Source organism: Varanus komodoensis, unplaced genomic scaffold (assembly GCF_004798865.1).
Source record: "Varanus komodoensis strain SLA01 unplaced genomic scaffold, ASM479886v1 scaffold20_1, whole genome shotgun sequence".
Taxonomy (NCBI): domain Eukaryota; kingdom Metazoa; phylum Chordata; class Lepidosauria; order Squamata; family Varanidae; genus Varanus; species Varanus komodoensis.
The window spans coordinates 19,701,516-19,720,440 of record NW_025335587.1 but is presented as its reverse complement, the minus strand read 5'-3'; the positions used below and the strand labels follow the sequence as shown (position 1 = coordinate 19,720,440).

General features: G+C 53.2%; 2 protein-coding genes and 2 long non-coding RNA genes across 6 annotated transcripts in view; 3 read left to right on the top strand and 1 right to left on the bottom strand.

The window, feature by feature from the left end:
* Window positions 1–177: 177 nt before the first annotated feature.
* LOC123023325 (multidrug and toxin extrusion protein 1-like) lies at window positions 178–14,809 on the bottom strand. The gene is made up of 17 exons (XM_044429855.1): window positions 14,553–14,809; window positions 13,699–13,800; window positions 12,075–12,143; window positions 10,624–10,772; window positions 10,032–10,074; window positions 9,462–9,506; window positions 8,965–9,062; window positions 8,170–8,267; window positions 7,535–7,648; window positions 6,577–6,644; window positions 5,998–6,106; window positions 5,455–5,530; window positions 4,376–4,445; window positions 3,546–3,678; window positions 3,076–3,170; window positions 1,456–1,540; window positions 178–400 (listed from the first exon to the last, which is right to left on the bottom strand). Exons 1-17 carry the CDS (start codon window positions 14,709–14,711, stop codon window positions 195–197), a joined length of 1,719 nt encoding a protein of 572 aa, XP_044285790.1. The 5' UTR covers window positions 14,712–14,809; the 3' UTR covers window positions 178–194.
* On the top strand, window positions 5,577–7,572 carry LOC123023328. Its single transcript, XR_006414705.1, has 3 exons — window positions 5,577–5,717; window positions 5,929–6,127; window positions 7,447–7,572. It is a non-coding gene; the product is annotated as an uncharacterized LOC123023328 (long non-coding RNA).
* LOC123023327 lies at window positions 7,816–16,116 on the top strand. 3 transcript variants are annotated; one of them, XR_006414703.1, is made up of 4 exons: window positions 7,816–7,846; window positions 10,302–10,359; window positions 12,049–12,170; window positions 13,509–16,116. It is a non-coding gene; the product is annotated as an uncharacterized LOC123023327 (long non-coding RNA). The 3 variants fall into 3 exon arrangements; XR_006414704.1 differs by lacking the exon at window positions 7,816–7,846 and having other exon boundaries at window positions 10,238–10,359; window positions 16,026–16,116; XR_006414702.1 differs by lacking the exon at window positions 7,816–7,846 and having other exon boundaries at window positions 10,238–10,359.
* A 2,584-nt stretch (window positions 16,117–18,700) lies between these two features.
* LOC123023561 (multidrug and toxin extrusion protein 2-like) overlaps window positions 18,701–18,925 on the top strand; it is a 15,028-nt gene continuing 14,803 nt past the window's right edge. The window contains exon 1 of the mRNA XM_044430402.1: window positions 18,701–18,901. Within this exon, the coding sequence (XP_044286337.1) occupies window positions 18,701–18,901 (201 nt within the window). The remainder of the gene's footprint in view (window positions 18,902–18,925) is intronic.

Genomic DNA, 18,925 nt, shown 5'->3' with positions numbered 1-18,925 from the left:
CTCATGCTGCAAAACCCACGCTTGGCACGTCTCCTCCAAGCTGCTCCTGGTTTTGGGCCAGTGAGTCCTGGGTTCAGTTCCCACCAACACCCACCCCTCGGCTTCCAGCGCCCCAGGCCTCCTGTGGTCCCATTTCCTTGCTTCAGGCCAAACTGGAGTGTTCTCCTCGTCGCCGCCAAGCCGGGCCCCTAAGCTCAAACGGTGAAGACGCGAACTGCCACTCCCACGGCCAGGATGCCCACAGCTGCCCCGACGGCCAGGCCCCGATGCAGGAGCAGCTCCTTGGTTGTCAGGACTCTGCCGACGGTCGAGCAGCCCGCTGTGCTTTCCTCCCGGTAGGTCGGCCCGCCCGTCTCGGTGAAGCTCACGAGCACGACTCCGTTCTGTGTGTCCGACGGTCCTGGCGTGCAGAGAAGAAAGAGTTGACGCCTGCTTAGCTCAGCGCGACTAGCTGTGGGGGCCGGCCTTCCCCAATGCAGCCGCCGCCAAACTCCGGAGAGTACCAGGTGCACGGAAGAATACGAAGCGGTCATAATACGATCCGAAGCCAAAGCAAAGACGGCGTAAGAACGCTTGCCTTGAACCCTGAATCCGGAGATGGCCTGTATTCTCCTATCAGTTGCTTCCGAGAAGCCTGCCATGGCCGCTTCCCGGCATGTGATATTGAAAGCTGTACTGCTCTTCTACGTGGAGGCTCTATTTATCTGCGCTGGCTGAAAGCCGATTCTGGGCACACTTGTGATTTTGGAGACGACCAAAAATAAAGCAGCCCAGGGACTGGAGCAATTTTCCCACGAGGAAAGGTTACCCTCTCCATGATGGTTTAGCTCAGAAAAGAGGCAAAGAAGCAGGGACAGGAGTGAGGTGTGAAGGTGTGAAAGTCGCTTCCTCAAGACGGTGCCAGGGCTGCCCACAACTCCGTGCGGGAGAAGGCTATCCAAGGCTTCTAGTCCTCATGGCCAGATGCGGCCTCCAGGATCGGAGACTGTTGTGGGGAAAACGGGCCGGAGGGTGGCTAGCACCCAGGCTCCCCTTGCAGGGTTCCCTGGGCCAGGGAGAACCAGGAGGGCTCTCCTCCCCTTCTGATGCTTCTCGTTTGAGGCCCAAATCGGTCGGATCTCCGACCGAGCGGCCTCGACTCCCTCGCTGTGTGATATTCGAAGCGAGACTTCCCACCCCCTTGGAAAGTCAGTTTTGCTGCAGTGACAGAAAGCTCATTTTGAGCTCTTATGGATTTGTCTCCGTTAATCCAACCTCCTCCAGCCCTGGACGCTCAAGATGATTAGCACTACAGCACCCAGCATCCCTGCCCATTGGGGCTGATGGGGGCTGTAGTCCCAAACAAACGAAGGACTCCAGGTTCGGGAAAGCGGCTTTCAATCTCGTAATGCGAGCTGCTGCACTTTGAAGGGCGACAAGGCGCAGAACCTCCGTGGCCCAACCCGCAGTTCGTACCAGAGGGCAGCACTATCTTCGGGGGTTCGGGAGTGGAGTTTGCATTCTCTGGCAGCTTCTGCATCAATCCTGCACGGTGCTGAGCCTGGCGGATAACAGAACATTTATTTTAGACCAGTTCCCCTTCTGGCACGGAGCTGCTTCCAACACTTTCCGAGTAGTTTTTAAAAATCGTCCTTTTTAAAAGTTAGCACGGATCACATTTTCTCCGCTATTACATGCCTCTTTGTTAAAAACACTGGTGTGGAGATGTTAGACTCCAATTCCCATCAGCCCCAGCACGGCCAGCCATGGTCCAACACACAAATGGTGGTTGATAGCTGGCTATACCTTATGTGTCAGAGCTGGTGTATTTGAAACACTTAGATCAATATTAGATGTTTGAGAAACTGACAATAAGTTTCTTTGAAGGGTTCAGCCCTTGTAAAGCACCCTACATAAAAATAAGCATTAATTATGATATCCCATTACAATTAAACACAAGCTTTAAAACCAGCCATATAAAACGATTCACGAGCCAACAGCAGACTCCTGCAAAACCAACACGCGCTATTAAAACCCACAGTTTAAAAATCCATTCCGCTATCTTAGTCTTTGCATCATTGCTAAGTTCTGCTTTGAATTTAACTTCAGTGTCATACTTTTAATCCTTTAAACTTGTCACACTCTATTTTACAAGTGTTTTACGGTGCTTCAGCTATCGGGCAGCTCTGTACAATATAAAGAATAAAACAGAACGACAAATAACTTTATATTTAAAAATTCAGCCCAGCAACCTGACATAAACATTTGGAATAGACGTGTTTTCAAGGCACATTGAAGAAACACTTGTGATGGAGCTGAAACTTGAGGAAATACTTATATTCTATACTATATACTTGAGGAAAGGTGTACCAGGGGTATTGGAGCCACCACCAAAAAGGTGCCCCCCAAACTTGCTCTGTGGCCAAATTAAAAAGCATACCTCAACAAGAACATCTTTTTATTTATTGGGATATTTTTATCCTGTCCATTACAGTTTGTCTCTGGACGGCTTACGATATAAAACACCTAATAAATGCATCAATCAACATCAAAAGAACACGACTGAGGATATCAATAAAATCATAATTAACATATGTAAACTTTAAAAGATTGGGTAAATAAAAAGGTCTTGACCTGGCGCCGAAAAGCATATAATGTCGGCACTAGGGGAACCGCTCTGGGGAGCACATTCCAGAGCCGGAGCGCCACCACAGAGAAGGCCCTCCTCCGGGTACTCTGTCCCCTAATATCTTTCACGGAGGGTTCCCGGAGCAGGACCTCTGCTGCAGATCTTGCGGGGCGGGAGGGCAAATAGGGAAAATGTTCTTCCAGGTATCCTGGTCCCAAGCCGTTCAGGGCTTTCTAGGTCATAACCAGCACCTTGAATTGAGCCCGGACTTCAGTGGGAAGCCGATGGAGCTGGCAGAGGACTGATGCTATATGGGAACAGCGGCCAGTCCCCGGCGGCAATATTTTGCACCGTCTTCTGAACGTGCTCCCCACCCCGCTATGAATGACGCCAGGCCCGCTTCGGCTTTCGCCCGGCGTGCTCTCCTTCGGCATCCCCGCCCTGGACCGGCGGGGCCTGTCCCTCACCTCCTCGGCCACCTTCTTCCAGTCCATCCGAGCGATGTAGGTGATGCAGCACACCCCAGGGATGACGGTGCAGGTCAGCATGCCCAGCCACAGGCCTGGGGGAGAACGGGAGGCAGCCCCGTGAGGGCGAAGCGAGGACTGGCTGCCCAGGTCCTCTCCGCCCCCCGCGCTTTCGAGTTCTCTGCCTGAAGGTTGCCACCTGCCTGGGAAACGATCGCCCGGCCTGCTCTGGTGCCTTCACCAGTCTCCCGACTGATCACACCTGGGTGAGATCAGAGCTGATGCTTCTGGGTGCACAGCGCTGCATCCCAGCACCTGTTAGATGCGTGCGGAGCAAATTCTGAAACGCTGGACGAGCAGGAGCCGGGGAGAAAGCAAAAACAGCCCCCGTGGTTTCCGGCAGGGTGCCACGCTTCCTGGCCACGTCTTCTGGAGCTCCCCACCCAAATGCCCGCCCCCCATCCCCTTACCTATCATCCCTATCCTGGCCACGAAAATCAGCACGATCCCCAGAGGCAGGCCCACGCCGTAGTATCCGATGGCGTTGAAGATGGCGCCGAGCTTTTGCTTCCCGGTCCCACGCAGGACTCCGCTGGTCGTGGCCTGCCCAGGGGAAAGGGTTACAGCCCGAGCCAGAAGGGGCCCTGCCTAACCCCGGTGTCGGCACCACACTTCCCAGCTGCCGGAGGAGCGGTGTGCGGGAAGAGCCGTGGGGCAGGGATCAGAACCGGGTGCACGCAGGCGCCTCTCCAGCACCGCAGCTCAGCTCCCGGGCGTGCCTGCCCGTTCAAGTCAAGCACAGGGACCGGCCTCGAGCCGGCAGCCGTTCCTTGTGCCGAACCCTGAGCCGACAAAGCTGGCTGCCATTTTCAGAGGGTGCAGTTTTGCAAAAGAAAAGGCTCGAGATGCCATGGCGGGCTATACAATAGGTTCACTGTCGCAGTGGCCGGGACGCCGCTCGCCTCCGTATTCTCTCCGTCTCTGACTTGGCCCGACCTGGCAAAGCGCTGCAGCGCCCCCTGGTGGCCCGATCAAGAAGGCACCTGTGCAAGTATTTGCAGGATCGGCACCCGATCGGTGGGGGCTCGCAGGATTAGGGCCAGACCCCTGGGCATCCAGTGGGCATTATAAAAAAAGTCAGCTCTGCCACAGCAACTCCACTCTTCCCGTCCCCGACGTTGCTTTTGCCCCGGTCACTTTACAGTTTGCACATTCTCAGGAGCACATCCAGGATGTTCCAGAGCTGACTCCTGGCCCGAAACAAGCTGGAAGGAAAGCACGGTGCCATTTCTGTACTCACACAAAGAGCTTCGAACAGGTGGAAGGCGATGTAGACGGGCATAACCCAGGCCACCAGCGTGATCACCTCTCTGTTTGCAGAAAGAGGCAAAGAAAAGAAGCTTCTCTAGCAGCACGATTGTGCCAAAGCCCAAGTGCCGGAGGGACAGCGACCTGCACGCGCTCCCCCAGGATTCACCCCGAAGCGGATTCCCTCACACTACAAGTCCATCAGCCCCAGCCGGGCTGGCCAAGAATGGTGGGAATTGCTGCCCAACACCTCTGAGGAGCCCCGGACGGGTAAGACTCCCCAAAGAGCTCTCATGAGAAAATGGAAATGATATTGTGGAATGCTAATTGTTGTCTTATTACAGTTCTGTCACACCCACGGGGCACTCTTGGTGGTTCTCCTCTCCACTGTATCCTCAGAACAACAACCCTGTGAGGGAGGTGAGGCCGAGAGGCAGCGATGCGTCCATGGCTGAGCGGGAACTCAAACTGGATCCCCCAAGTCCCTCTTCTAACCACTATACCACACTGCTCCCTTGAAACCCCTCCTGCCCCAAAGCACACTGGTTTCCCATTCAATATGGGTTCACTGCTCTGGGCATTACAGTTGATTGAACCACTCTGAAGTGCACTGCAGAGCCGATTATTGGTGACAACCAGAATAGGTTGCACGGTCTATCATGGCTGTCATAAGGAAATGAAGCCCATCGGCCAAAAAAGGAAGGGCATCTAGCAGTGTATCCAAAAAAGCAACAATGCCACAGGCTTCTACATCATAGAACTTGTTCCCACACTGCAGGGTCGCATAATAAGTTTTTGCTTTGATCTCCCCTCCCCTTTGTGTCCTTAGCAACAGGTTCAGGGGACTAAGTAGTTTCCTCAATGCCCACGGGATTGTGCTTTGCTGCTGCAGTTTCTTGTCCGGTCTGTTTTGTGCTGTTGTTAAGACATGAAGGGGAAGGGAGGCCCAGACAGGAATGGCATCTATATTTAGAATAATAAAACATGCCAGCCAGCTACGCCCTCCCCGATGAGACTCCATTCCGTTCTGTCTGGTCACTGAGCCTGTTCCTTCAGCATCGGGTTACTCACTCGTCGCTGGTGAAAACATACGCCAGGATGTCTTTTGTCGAACTCAGCACCACACACATCAGGAGGAAAAAACACACTGTGGGCAGAGAGGAAGAGGGAAATCTCAGTGCCGGGTCACGGAGAGCTGAGGGGGAAGCCCTCTTTTTAAAAGAAGTGTCATTCTTAGCACTGGCTTTTACAATTCTATCTTGTCCTGCAGGTTTGTGGTCTACGAAGACACAACACACAAGGAAAGAGCGATTGGAAGGGAAGAGGAAGAAGCGGTAAGAAATGGAGTGCAATTCCTTTGAGTCCTTTTGTGTTCTTTAGCCACGAGGTCAATGTTTGTGCCATTTTATGTGTGTGTCGTAAGAATATAAGCCCAGCCATGCTGGACGGGAGCAAAGGTCCATCTAGAGTAGCAGCTTGGGGCGGGGGGAAATTACAGCCCAAAAAAGTATGGGGGTGTTTGATGTAACCTCTCTCACAACTCAGTTCGTACTGCCTGTTTGCCTGGATTCTCGTTCGTTTGCGTGGTTTTCCGTGCCGCTGAAGGGCAGGTACCTGTGCACAGGATGCCGACCACAGAAGACTTCCGGGCGGCCTCGGTGTTGTTGGCTCCTAGGGCATTCCCAACCTGGACGCTGACGGCGGTACTGATCCCGTACGGAATCTGGAAAGGTGCAACGAGTCGGTAAGAATTGCGGGGGGGAGAAAACAGCCCTGTTTGCACCCCTGGCCAATGGGAGGGTGCTCAAACCTTCCCACCTTTCAGCCCCACAACCCAGTTTAATTTATTTATTTAAAACATTCATACCCCGCCCTATACGCCAAAGTGTCACGGGGCAGCTTACAAAAATCAAAGCAAACAATCCAGCAGTTAACAATCAATTTAAAAAGTACATAAAACCAACCATAACATTTCACAAATGCAAACAGAATCAAAACCAAAACCAAGAGCAGGATTGAAATCGAAATGCGACTGTGCAAAAGATTAAAACCAGATTAAAATTCCTGACATTTAAAATGGTGGGCAAATGAAAAGGTTTTCACCTGGCATGGAAATATCTCTGCCGCCAGCCCAGGTGAATTTTATGGGTTCTGCCCCTCCGTAAAACAGCGACCGGGGGCGATGCAACTTACCATATAGACCACCGTGGCCACCTCGTAGATGACGGATTGGGCCGACAGCTCGGTGACGCCCAGAAGACCTGAAAGGAGAGCAGGGTCTGAGCCAGGTGTCCCCTAGCTGGGCGAGGTGTCCCACACACCTTGGATTTTATTTATTTTTCGATTTATATCCTGCCTTTGTCCTCAAAGGGCTCAAGGCAGCTGACATCATTCTCCTCCTCCATCTTATCCCCAGAACAACAACCCTGTGAGGTAGGTTGGGCTGAGAGTCTGTGACTGGCCCAGAGTCACCCAGTGGGCTCCTTGGCTGAGTGAGGACTTGAACCCAGATTTTCTCAGTCCCACACTGGCCCATATTGCAATACCACCCCGCCGTCCGATACTCGGGAAGATACCTTATGTCCAGCCCAGTATCGTCTCAAGCAGAGGCCCTTTCCAGCTCTAACAAGAGATGGCACAAGCAAGCTCAGGCAAGATTCTAGACCTCATGGTTCTGAATAAAGCCTTGATTTATCCTAGTGGGAAGTGGCTTCAGACTGACCCAAGGCACCTGCAGTAAACTGCCCAGGGAGCTCTGGCTAAGTGGTGCTACAGAAATGAGACAATTATTAGGTACAATTATTGTATTATGTACAATTATGATGTGGTACAATTATTATGTAGCAGCAGCAGCCTTGGTCCAAAACACCCAGCTGGCTCCATGGCCGAGCGGGGACTCGAACCCGGATCGCCTGAGTCCCAGCCCCACGCTCTTCACCACGACGCCGCACTGGCTCTCACCACATTTTGGGCTACATGTGTGTTCTTCTCAAGAGCACTGGTAGGATCAAGGGCCATTTAAAAGAAAACACACGGTTTGATCTATTCGTAACATCAATACAGGTGCTCGGATCTGACCGCTGCGCCCAGGTGGAAGAATGGGAGGGGCCTGCTTTCTTGGCTCCGCCCCCTCCCTCGCCTTCCCACTCACCTATCAGGAAGCTTCCGATTTCGAAGGTCCACCATTCGATGCAAGTCATGAGCATGCTGGGCACTGCCAAGGCCATGAAGACGTTCCACTCTTGGAGGCAGTCGGTGGACCAGCCTTGGGCGCAAGCAAGAAAGGAGGGAAGTAGATCAGCCGCGCACGGAACCGGGAGGGACGTTGGAAGCGTGAGCAAAGAAAAACGGCTTGGGTCCTGGCTACCTGAAGGAGCGCTTACATCCATACATGCCCGCCTGCCCCTTGAGATCTGCGGGAGAGGCCCTTCTCCAGGAACCCTCCGTGAAGGAAATTAGGAGGGTAAGTACTCAGAGGAGGGCCTTCTCTGTGGTGGCGCCCAATCTGTGGAATGCGCTCCCCAGAGAGGTCCGCCTGGCGCCGTCATTATTTGTTTTTCGGCGCCAGGCAAAGACCTTTTTATTTAAACGTCATTTTAATTGTGAATATTATTTGCTTATTTTATCTGGCCAGGGCGACTTATCTTATATTGTTATTTTATATTGTTAATTTATTGTATATTTGAATATTTTATATTTTAATTTTATGTTGTGAGCCGCCCCGAGGCTTCGGCGAATGGGGCGGCATAGAAATGTTTTAAGTAAGTAAGTAAGTAAGAGCGTTACCTCCCCAGGTTTCCGCGTGCAGCTTCTTCCACCTGATGTACAGGAAGAGGGCGATGGCTTGGGAATACTGGGCGATGGTGTTCGCCCAGGCCGAGCCCCTGGAGGAGGCGAGCAGAAAGAAACAGGTCACTTGGGCAGAAGTGTATGAAAAAGGATCAGCGGGGTGGAAAGAGTGCCCAGGGGGAGAAGAGGGGGCCTAAGGTGCTTTGCCTTCCAGCCCCACCGGCCCTTTCCAGCCTGCACATCCCGAACATCTGCCGGCCACCGGCTCCGGCAAGGCCACTCCAGAATTTGAGAGGGCGGCCCAGGAAAACCAGAAACAGAAAAGCAGAATTCTATCAGGTTCTGGCAGGCATTGGGCATGGTTCAGACATGCTCTTAACCACGACGCCACACTGGCTCTCCCTTTTGGGCCTAGTTATGGGCTAGAGCATTGCCCAGAGACCACGAGGCCGTCTCTCAGCTGATGTCGGCTCAGCGACCGGGGGTGCTTCCTTCCCTCGAAAAATAACCCCCAAAGTGAGCAAAGCCGTAGAAACGTGACGGCGCTGCTGGAAAACGGGGAGCCCAGCTGAGGTTTGAGCAAACCAAGTTTCGCTGCAGGGCTTGCGAAGCGATTTGCTCCCGTTTTCTTTCCGGAGCGGCTCTTTAGTGCCTTTGGGCCCGGCCTTCTCCCAGAAGGATTAAGCAAGCATTAAAAACGGCTTTGCAAGCTATTCCTAGCAGGGTCCAAGCGAAGGGCAAAGCCAGCCGGTGGCTCCCTTAAAATACAGATTTCCCTCGCCGTTGGCTCACTTGACTCCCATGTGAAGCTCGTGCAGAAAGACGTAATTGGCAATCAAGTTGACGATGTTCCCCGCGATGCCGCAAAGGACCTCTGGCCAGATGATCCTCTGAAATGAAGACCTGGTTTTAGGGCGCACGTGATCCTATGCGTGTTTAGAGAGGAAAACACCCACAGCCGCCCCCAGCATCCCCAGAAAACACATCTGACTGCAATTCCCAGCATCCCCACACAAAAGCCCTCCAAACCCTGCTCAGCCTTCAAGAAAATGCCCTGTAGTCCCCAAACTTCGCACAAAAAAGCCCTACCACAACTCGCAGAATTCCAAGGAAAATAGTGCTAGTCTCCCAGCATTCCTTAGCCAGGGACTGGAGGAGGAGCAAAGGGGGAGGGGCCTTTGGTGGGCTCCCTCAGGACCAGACTGGGAACTGGATTTTGCCCCCGGGGCTGAGTTTCTGCCCCCCACCCACCCATGGGCCCCGAAAGGTGAAGGGAAGGAGCCACTCACCTGGTTCTGCAGGTATCTGGCCTGGATTTGGTAAATGAATGCAGCCTGTAGGACCAGAAGGTGTTACTGGGAGGACTGGGAGGGAGGGAAGCAAATTCATGACCGCAGCCCCCCCCCCGGCCCCTCACATTCCCCCTTTGCATTTTGCGGCATCTTTCTGCCAAGAAACACGCCAAGCCAGGCGGCTCACATCAGAAACAATGCTAGATTATATTCCTAATAAAACATGGTTTAAAAGGCAATTAAGCAGGAATAAAACAATGGATCCTTCCCGTGCACTTCAACCGGTTTAGTTTCAGCTCTGCTGATAACAGGCTGTGATGTCAGAGGGCTTTGCCTGTTGGATTTCAGCCTGCCAGTGTCGTGGCCTAAGAGCACAGGAGCTCAGCTGGGGAGGAAACCAGGAGCCCCCGGGTCTGGCCTTCATAAATTTAGCTTTTTAAATTGGAGCTTTTAATGGGCTTTTTGCTTTGGGCCTTTTCCTTGACCAGGTTGTGATGGGGAAATAGAGTGAGTCAGACGGGGCCTCGCGGCCATCTAGTCTGACCCTTGGTGATCTCACACACTTACCGGAAGTGCTGGGATAAAGATCATGACGTAGACCTGTGTGAGCCTGTCAAGAGAGAATGGGGGAGAGATGACCCTGGCGGAAGAATTTCACCTGTGCTGGGCCCACCTAGCGGCAGGAACGTCTGCCAGATTGAGTTTGTTTTCTGACATCGCTAAAATAGGCATTTTCAGAAAAGCTTGTATTTCTTGAACAGAAACTCCTGGCCAGAGCATGATTTTCAAAGCACCAGCATCCTATTCCATAAGCTTCCGACTGTCTTTTTAATGCAGACCGGGGAAAAGAGCGGCAGACGGCATGGAAACTTCATGTCAGCCCAGTCCACCAACAGTGAGTTATGCGTATTACTAATATACCTATGTCATTATTGTGAATGTTTTTGCCCTGACCTGCAGCCAAAAAACCCAGAATAAAACACCTAAATACAACACACAAATAAAACACAAATAAAAAACCCATGCATACAAACATGGCAGTCCTGGTCTTCAGGCTTACAATTGAACAAAAGATACAGCATAAGAGGACAAAGGGATGAGGAGGGTAGAGGAAAGCAAGGCAGCTCTAGCACGCATTCTGCTCAGAAGTGTGGCCTACCTGGAGACATCTGGGTCCTGCCTGATGAGTAAGAGGATCTGCTCGGTGTTGATGAAAATTGCCCAGCAGGGAAAGCAGGAGAGCAGCAGAATCAGGATACCCCGTTGGAGGATGGTTCCCACTCGTTTCATGTTCTTTCCACCATACGTCTGGGGAAAAGAGGCATGTTCCCATCCACAACCAGATGTCTCATGGTCAGAGATAAAAATCGGAGCGCCTTCCCCAGCCAGAATCTCCCAGGCTGCTGCAACCAACTTCTGAGACCTTTCTCTAGGACCAGCTCGAGGGAGGCAGGGAAGGAGAGTCCTACTCAGTGGTGGCCCCAAATCATGGGATGACTTCCCCACTGAGGCTTGCCGGGTACCAGCCGTACCGTCTTTTCAGCACCAGGCTAAGACTGTCTTCCACATTCAGGAATTTGACCTCCCTGTGATGAGCTATTTATGGCTCTCAGACCTTCCCGTTAGGGTTTTGAGTGCTTAAATAATTGTTCCGTTTTGTACCTCATAAGATATTACTGCTGTGATTTTTAATTTTTAGGGAACCAGAGAACTTTTGCTATAGGCGGTATAGAAATTAAGTAATACTGCTACTCTACAACTTCCTAGCAGAAGAGGAAGGCACTGAAGCCCCTCCAGCAAACAGAAAGGATTCCCTTTGTAGAAGGTTCCAGGGCAGCCTTCCCCAGAGGCTGGAGCCCCGGGTCTTTCATTTGGGCCCCCAAATCTTGCAGTCCGGGGCCATTTTTATTTTATTTATTTGTTTATCTTTCGATTTATATCCTGCCTTTTTCCTGCAAAGGGCTCAAGGCAGCTTACATCTCCTCCTCCATCTTATCCCCGCAACAACAACCCTGTGAGGTAGGCTGGGCTGAGAGTCTGTGCCTGGCCCAAAGTCACCCAGTGGGCTCCATGGCCGAGCAGGGACTCGAACCCAGGTCGTCTGAGTCCCAGTCCCACGCTCTTAACCACTACACCACTCTGGATCGCTGGATCCATTTGGATCTCTGACCCTGCAGAGGCCCACCTGGGCTTCCCCTCCTGCTCGGATCTCTCTTCCTGAAGGTCATTTTTGGGAATACAATGCCCCTTTCTATATATAAAACATCCCATTTTATATATAGGGTGCCCTTCGGAGATGGGTCCTTTAAAACCACGCGCAGACTTTTCCAGCATGTCTGAATTAGCCTCAGTCATGCTTGCAGTTCCTTTGCCCTGAGCCGGGGCCCCGGCCTTCCCCTCCAGCTGGTGCTCAGCAGGTGTCTGGATGACGGGAGAAAAGGACAGTCGCATCGCAAGGACAGCCCAATCTTGGGGTGTTTGGTGGAGATGCCAAGCGGAGGCTTGCAGAGGGGGAAAACGTCCGGTTGTGGCAAGGTCTGTTCGCGAAAGCAGCCCGCATTATTTCCCGTCCCTCAAATTGTAGGCGCAACATAATCGGCCAGAACCCACCTGGGATATCAACGTATCGCAGGCTGAAGACAACCCAAACCCAACAGAGATGCCCGTCACGTTGATAACCTGGGAAGCATCCGAAAGCGAGAACAGGTAAGGAAAATCAATTCTGCAAAAGAGAGCCCTTGTTTATCCTTGTATCCCTTCTTCAAAAATCTGTGTTTGCCTGTTGAACCCTGTCTTCCGCTGAGCTGCCCCAGACTTTCCTGGCCCCTGCAGCAACATCCGGGGATTATGAGTCTCGTTCTGCATTTATAGCCTGCTTTACTTCATCTTGGAAGGAATCCACAGCAGCCTGTACAATTCCCCTCTCCTGCATGTTCTCCTCACAACAGCCCTGCGAAGTAGGTTAAGCAGAAGGCAAGGACTGCCCCTAAGTCTCCCAGGGGCCTTCACACTCCAACCTGGATCTCCCGAGTCCCAGCCCAGCCCTCTTATCCAGTCCCCGCAGCTGCCTTTCCATTTCGGACGTTTCCGGGCTCCCCGAAGCAAAGCAACCTTGGGGCACCTAGGAGAGGAGCCCCAAATCTTTTCTAGGAGCCCCACATCTCTGGGTCCTCCTGCCAAGGTCCATGTGTTCGCTGAAATGAAGCACATGCCTTTGGGCACTGCAGAAATCCTAATCCTAATAAGACCTTTTTATTTCAACAATATTTTAATAACTTTTAAGATCATCTATAGGTTTTAATGTGCAGCCAGGGTGAATCTGGAGTTTATTTGTATTAGAAACATAGAAACAGAGCGAGTCAGAAGAGGTCTCCCGGGCCATCTAGTCTGACCTCCAGCACCAGCCAGCTCCGCTCACGACATGCCCACCATGTGGACATCCAGCCTGTCCTTGAGCACCCGCACCGATGGGGCCTCAACCACCTCTTGTGGAAGCGCAATCCACACCCTCGGGATCCTGACTGTCAGGAAGTGCTTCCTGGCATCCAAATGGGACCTTGGCTCCCTGAGCTTGGCTCCGTCGGAGCGCGTCCTGCCTTCCTCTGCAGGGGAGAACAGGTCTCTACCCACCTCCGTGTGACACCCCCTCACATACCTGTAGGTCCTGACTGGCAGGAAGTGCTTATGTTTATTTATTTTATGTAAGCCGTACCGAGGCTATGCAATGGGACGGCATACAAAAATTCTTAATTCTTAATTAATTAATGATATGGTCCGAGGGCATCCACCGGGCTGAAGCTAGGCAGGTCTGAGGCTGGCCAGAGCCTGGAGGGAGGGGAGACCCCCCCCCGGGAACGGCACGCGGCTGCCTCGATTCCACCATAGGAGAAAGGTAGGGTATCAATACCGTCCATAAATCAAACTGTGGCTGGATATTCGGTCCCTTTAAACTCCGAAAGAAATTTCCAAACCCTCAGCTGTAGCATGGCTCTCATGTTCTTGTAACCTTTATCTATAACATTCGTTTATTATTTTATTTCGTAGTTTGACGAGCTCGTTCTTTTAGCAGTACTATCTCACGGCATTCTGTGGCACTTTTATGTTATGCTGCGTTATGACCTATGGCCACAGCCATCGTCTGGTCTGAGTTGGTCGTCCCCTCTTGGAATTCCTCGGGGAGGCTTCTCGGAGAGCGGGAGCCGCTCCGGACCTGCCCCGCCGACACCGCACTTACCGCGATGGCGAGGGTGACGGAAGCCAGCTCAACCCTGCCGAGGTGGCCGCAGAAGATGGTGCTGACGACGTGGATCATGAACACCAACAGCTGGATGAGCGTCTGAGAGAGAGAGAGCGAGAGAGAAGCGCCGGCCGTGAGATTTACGGGGGGGAAGGTGACGCCGGGTGGCCTTCGAGCCTGCCACCCCAAGCGCCAGATCCCGAAACGCTGGCGTTCAGGCAGCTGGGGTCTTGGAGCACGTCAGCTCCCATCAGCCCCAGCCACAGAGCCAGTGGGCAGCGGTGCCGAGGGCTGTCACCCCGAACGACTGGAGAGGGGCCCGACCCTGTACCTCTCGCGCCCTTTGGTGGCACAACGAACGTACGTTTGGATGGAGGAAGCTTTGCTAAACCTGAGCGGCTAAATGGCTCCTCACCTGAGGTCTGGCGAGCATCTCTTAGCTTCGTGCTCTCTTACTGCTTTCTAACTCTTGGGAGCAACGTTTTAGTGAGAAGACCAGCCGTGGTGTCAGCGGGAGCCAGAGCAAAGAGGGAAAGGAATGAATTGCAGGCCGCCCAGGCTGGAAAGGGGCAGTTGGCTGCAGGGTCTCGCCTCACCCGTTGGCATATGGAAGGAGCCAGTGTTGCCTAGTGGTTAGCGCAGCAGAGTGGCGCTTGGAGGACCCAGGTGTGGGCCCCTCCTTGGCCAGGAAGGCCCCCCGGAGCCAGTTGCAGGGTCTCAGCTCAGCCGACCTCGCAGGGGCGTGCTGAGGGTGAAACGGAAAGGAAGGGGCTTCCGTGCCAGTAGCTCCGGGGAGGGTTAAAAGCGGCATATAAATACGAGGCCAGGAAAGAAATGACTTCAAGACTTACCAGTGGCCCTGCCAACAGCAAAATCTTCTTTGCCTCTGCCCAGAAGTAGGAAGGAAAGAATCGGCATAATTTCCGGCAGCCACGGGCCGCCGGCACCTGCGGATCCGCAGCCAGAGCCCCCGGCGGGGGCTTCTCCTGATTGGGGGTCCCGAGCTCCATCGATGGGAGAGCACCCTCTTCTTTTCCCAGCTGCTCTTCCTGGAGGGGTGTATGGAGCAACCCGGATGGGCTCGTCCGGCCCGAGAACACCTCTGCTCAGCTGCCGCGGGACGGATTTCAGCCGGCTCTGGGTAACCTCCTCTCACTCTCGCAATTTTGGGCAATGGGCGAGGACTAAAGTCTCTCCTGGGCCAATAGGGAGGAGGGCCAGCTGCTTGGGACGTCCATCTGAAGTTGCAGAGGCCAGAGGGAAGTTGGCTCGGAGGCCTGGGCTGCGTCCAAGACAAGCACCCGTGAAGTCAGGCAGCTGTGCCAGTCCCACCCACAAGAGCTACAGCTGAATGTGAGGGAAGAGGGACAGAAGACCAAGCACGGGCCATCCGGAAGGCGGATCCAGGTGCTCTACGCAGAATTTGGGGCAAGTTGCTAGCCCTCATGACAGCGGGTATCCGAGTGTCAGAAACTGCTTGTTCGGTTTCTGGGTTGCCTTCGACGTTATTTTGATAATCTTGTTGCTGGACTAGCGAATCATTACATATTCTTTCCCTCTCCCCTGTGCTGAATGGTATATTGTTAACTCCTTGAGGCAGGGACCTGTGTCGTCTATATCATACACAGTGAGGGGATGACCTAAATAACAAAGACCAGGTGCTCCGATATGTAACTTCATGGTTATCTGTGTCCAAGAGAGCTGTTGGGCGTGAAAAATAATCAGGAATCATCCAAAAGAACCATCTGCTAAAAAATTATTGTAACTACCACAAGACATGTTTTCCATGAGAATGGTAACCCTGACCCCCCCCCACACACACACACACTGCATGCTGTAAATTCATAACTAGAGCTGATTTATCTATACAGAAGGCGATGAGAGGAAGAAGCAGGGCTAGTTCACGAGCCCCAACCATAAACAAATAGGTTATGTTTTCCTCTACCCTCCTCATCCCATTTTCCTTGCATGTCACTCCTTTTCAAATTTCAGGGTTCTCCCAGTGGCATGTATGCCTTCTTGGCTGAGGAGCAGGATAAAAATGCTTCAAGTAAATAATAAATCCTCAAGCATGTACGTAAATCCAACTATCACTGCATATGAATGTACTTTTTGGCCTAATCTGTTAATCAGTGACCACATTCAAGGAATCAAAAAAGGCCAAAGGTAGTTCTTGACACCTATTCCTCATGGAGGCATAAGAAAGCCAGATTCCAAGACCTGTTTGGACCCACATACCTTTCCACCCAATGCATTTGTGTCCCTGGCATCCAGCCATAAACTCTGAAACTCAGAGTTCTGATCTGTTAATTATTTTTAATCAGGTCCTGAGTACCATCTGATCATCTTCCTAGAGGAGCCAAGGCTACCTGGGGCTACCTGGACTTTGACACACAGCATCTGCATGGATTTCACTCTTCTTCTCTTGACTGTCATCTGCAAAGAGTAATTTAATTTAATCTGGGATAGCAGCCTCATTGGGATGAGAGGATCTTTTGGAGAAATTTCTTTCTGGAAAACTGGGCATGTTGATGGATGTTGTCTGCATCCAAAAAGGCAGGCATTGATTGGGGGCTCAAGAGTACCAAGAATACGAGCGAACCTGGCCTTCGGTATTCTTTTCATAAGAGTGTTTCCCCTTTCCGACCCACCCTAGTCCGAACTCATTTCCCCTCCTACTCCGAACGGGGTACACGGCCTCAAGCCCAGGGATGAAATCTGTCCCACCCCCCCGTCCTTTAGCACCACCCTCTTCCCCCCAAGCACCAACCATCTGGTTGTGGGGTCACTTCTCTCGTCTGCCCCTTTTGGTCTTGTCCCCGCCGGCCACTAGAATGTGGCCCCAGAGAGCTCGGACATGAAGCGATTTGTTCCTTGCTGCTTCTTGGCATTCTTCTGGCATTTGTGTGTGTGACATTGCGGGGACGGTTGTGGAGTTAGGTGACCGGTACTGGGTTTCAAGGCACCTTTCGTCGTGATGTAATTCCACTTGTTCTGCTCTTGAAGTGAAGAAACCCGGCAGCAATCAGGGTGGATTTGTGTGTGTGTAAGACCTGGGAGTTCTGTTCCGATGTGTGATTTTGCTGGAAGAGGAATTCCTGGCTTTCTCTTCGCCGCGTTTCTTTCGCGCCACACTCCGGCTGGGGGATCGCAGGATGTTCTCTGCCAAAAACGAGCCCACCAGCCTGGCTTCCCCCCGCCTCTGATCGTCATGGCTGTGAAATATTGTTCTATAGAGATTTTCTGGCACCCTCCGTTTTATTTGGATATCGTAATTTGCAGATAGTGCCGCCCGTGTTCAGGGGAAAGGACGCGTGCCTTGTGCCGGATATTCCGGGCATCGAGCGGAGCTTTTCGAATGGGAACGTGGCACGGAAGGCCGGGAGCCCTTCCGAACACGAGCGGCAGGAGGGGGCCGAAATGCCGCAGGGGCTTATTCACGCCTGTGGCCGCCTAAAGGGCAGAGGTCCCGAAGGCTGTGAAGTCCAGAGTCTAAAATTACATAAGTGCCCATTTCCGCTGTGCAGCAAAACTGGGGCGGCTTTAGGAGACTTTAGGAAAACGGGAGCCGCTGCTGTCGGACTGCCATGACAGATGGAGGCACAGAATGCATTGTCCTCGCAGGAGGGGGGGACCCGACTTTCATTTAGGTGGGGCGCTTGATCTGGAAGGATTCTGGAATGTTTTCTTACTCCGTAAGGGGTTGGGCTCCCTGGGTTGCAGAAAGGTGAGGGAACTTGATCAGGGTGTATGAAATCATGCAAGCAGTGGAGAAAGTGGACAGGGAGAAAAATTCTCCCTTTCCACCACCCCCTTCCTCCTCCTCCACAGTTTTCTGGGAAGTTTTGCCCTTGCCTCCTAGAAAGAATGTAAGAACGCCCTAATTAAGAATGGGTGCTTTGCTTATTTGTGTCATTTTATGTGTGTGTGTTTATACCAATCCATAGCTTTGCTTTTGCCTTTCATTCCCCTCTGCCCACCCCATCCCCCTTTCCTCTGGTGTTTTTTTTAAAATTCAGCGGCAGAGTAGACTTAAATCGCTCTTGAAAATGAGGAAAGAAGAGAAGCCCGCAAAGATGGCTTGGCAGGACTGGGAGAAAGGAGATCTGTTTTTAATCGGCCGCAGAACAACAGGGGCAAACGCTCGGTGGTCATGTGCAACTCGCAAGAGGGAGAGCCAGAAGGGATATGGGGAGGTGGCGGCCCTGCCCTTTCGGGGAGCGGTTTGCATGCACACGTCCTGATCGAAGCAAAATGGGTCAACAAGACGACATCCTGGGAGAGGCAGGATGACCTTTCCCCTCCTGGGAACGGATCAAGGTCTGTGGCACGGTCTGGCACCCCTCAGGGAAGCGGAGGCGCCTTCCAGGGGTGGGTGGAGCCTAAGGCAACGTGGGCAGGGCCAAAACCACCACGGGCAACCCCTCCTGGCTTAGCGGTCTTAATTTTGAGCACCAATGTTGGTTTAAGTGAGAAATCGGAGCATGTAAGGGCACGGCAGAGCCCGGCTGGATCTGGCCCGGCCTGCGTCTTTGCAAGAGCATCCTCCTGGCCATGTTCCCCAGCAAGAGAGGCCCATGGGCACATGGCCCCCGGTTTTGGAGGTGGCCTTGAAACGCTGGCAATCGCAGCCCTCGAGGGGGGCCCCTTTTCGACTTGAGAGCCGGCGCGGTGGCGGTTGTGTGACTTGCATGGCCGAGCGATGCAATGCGAGGTCGAAATCCACCGGGCTGAAAAGCACCATGTGCTTACGCAATGCAAGAGCAGAGTGCAATCCTAGACGCATTTACTCGAGGGAGAGCGGTGGTTACGTAACGCTCGCCTTGCACAGCCTCGGGGAGGCCAAGCAGCCTCTGAGGAGACCCCCGGCCTCGATGCGTCGCTGTCGGCGTCCTGCCGGATCGGGGCCGGGGGACGCTGGGAGGGGCGGGTGACACCCTGCCCGGATTCAGGCAACAGACGCGGTTGAGGCGGGTGGTCACGGACCCGCGTGTCGCGCATGTGGCCGGAACCGCTGCTCCCCGTGCGCAGCCCGTCCGTGGGCGGAGGCCCCTTTGGCGCGGCCGTTGCGGGGAGGAGGGCCGCGGGGGCGTTGGCAGCAGCCCAGCAGGAGGCCAGGCGGGGGGGCGAGGGGTCGGTGGGGGGGCCCGGGGGCCGGCGGAGCGGGATCCAGCCAGGGAAGCGGGTCCAGCGGAAGGCGGTGCGCGCACGCGGGCGGGCGGTG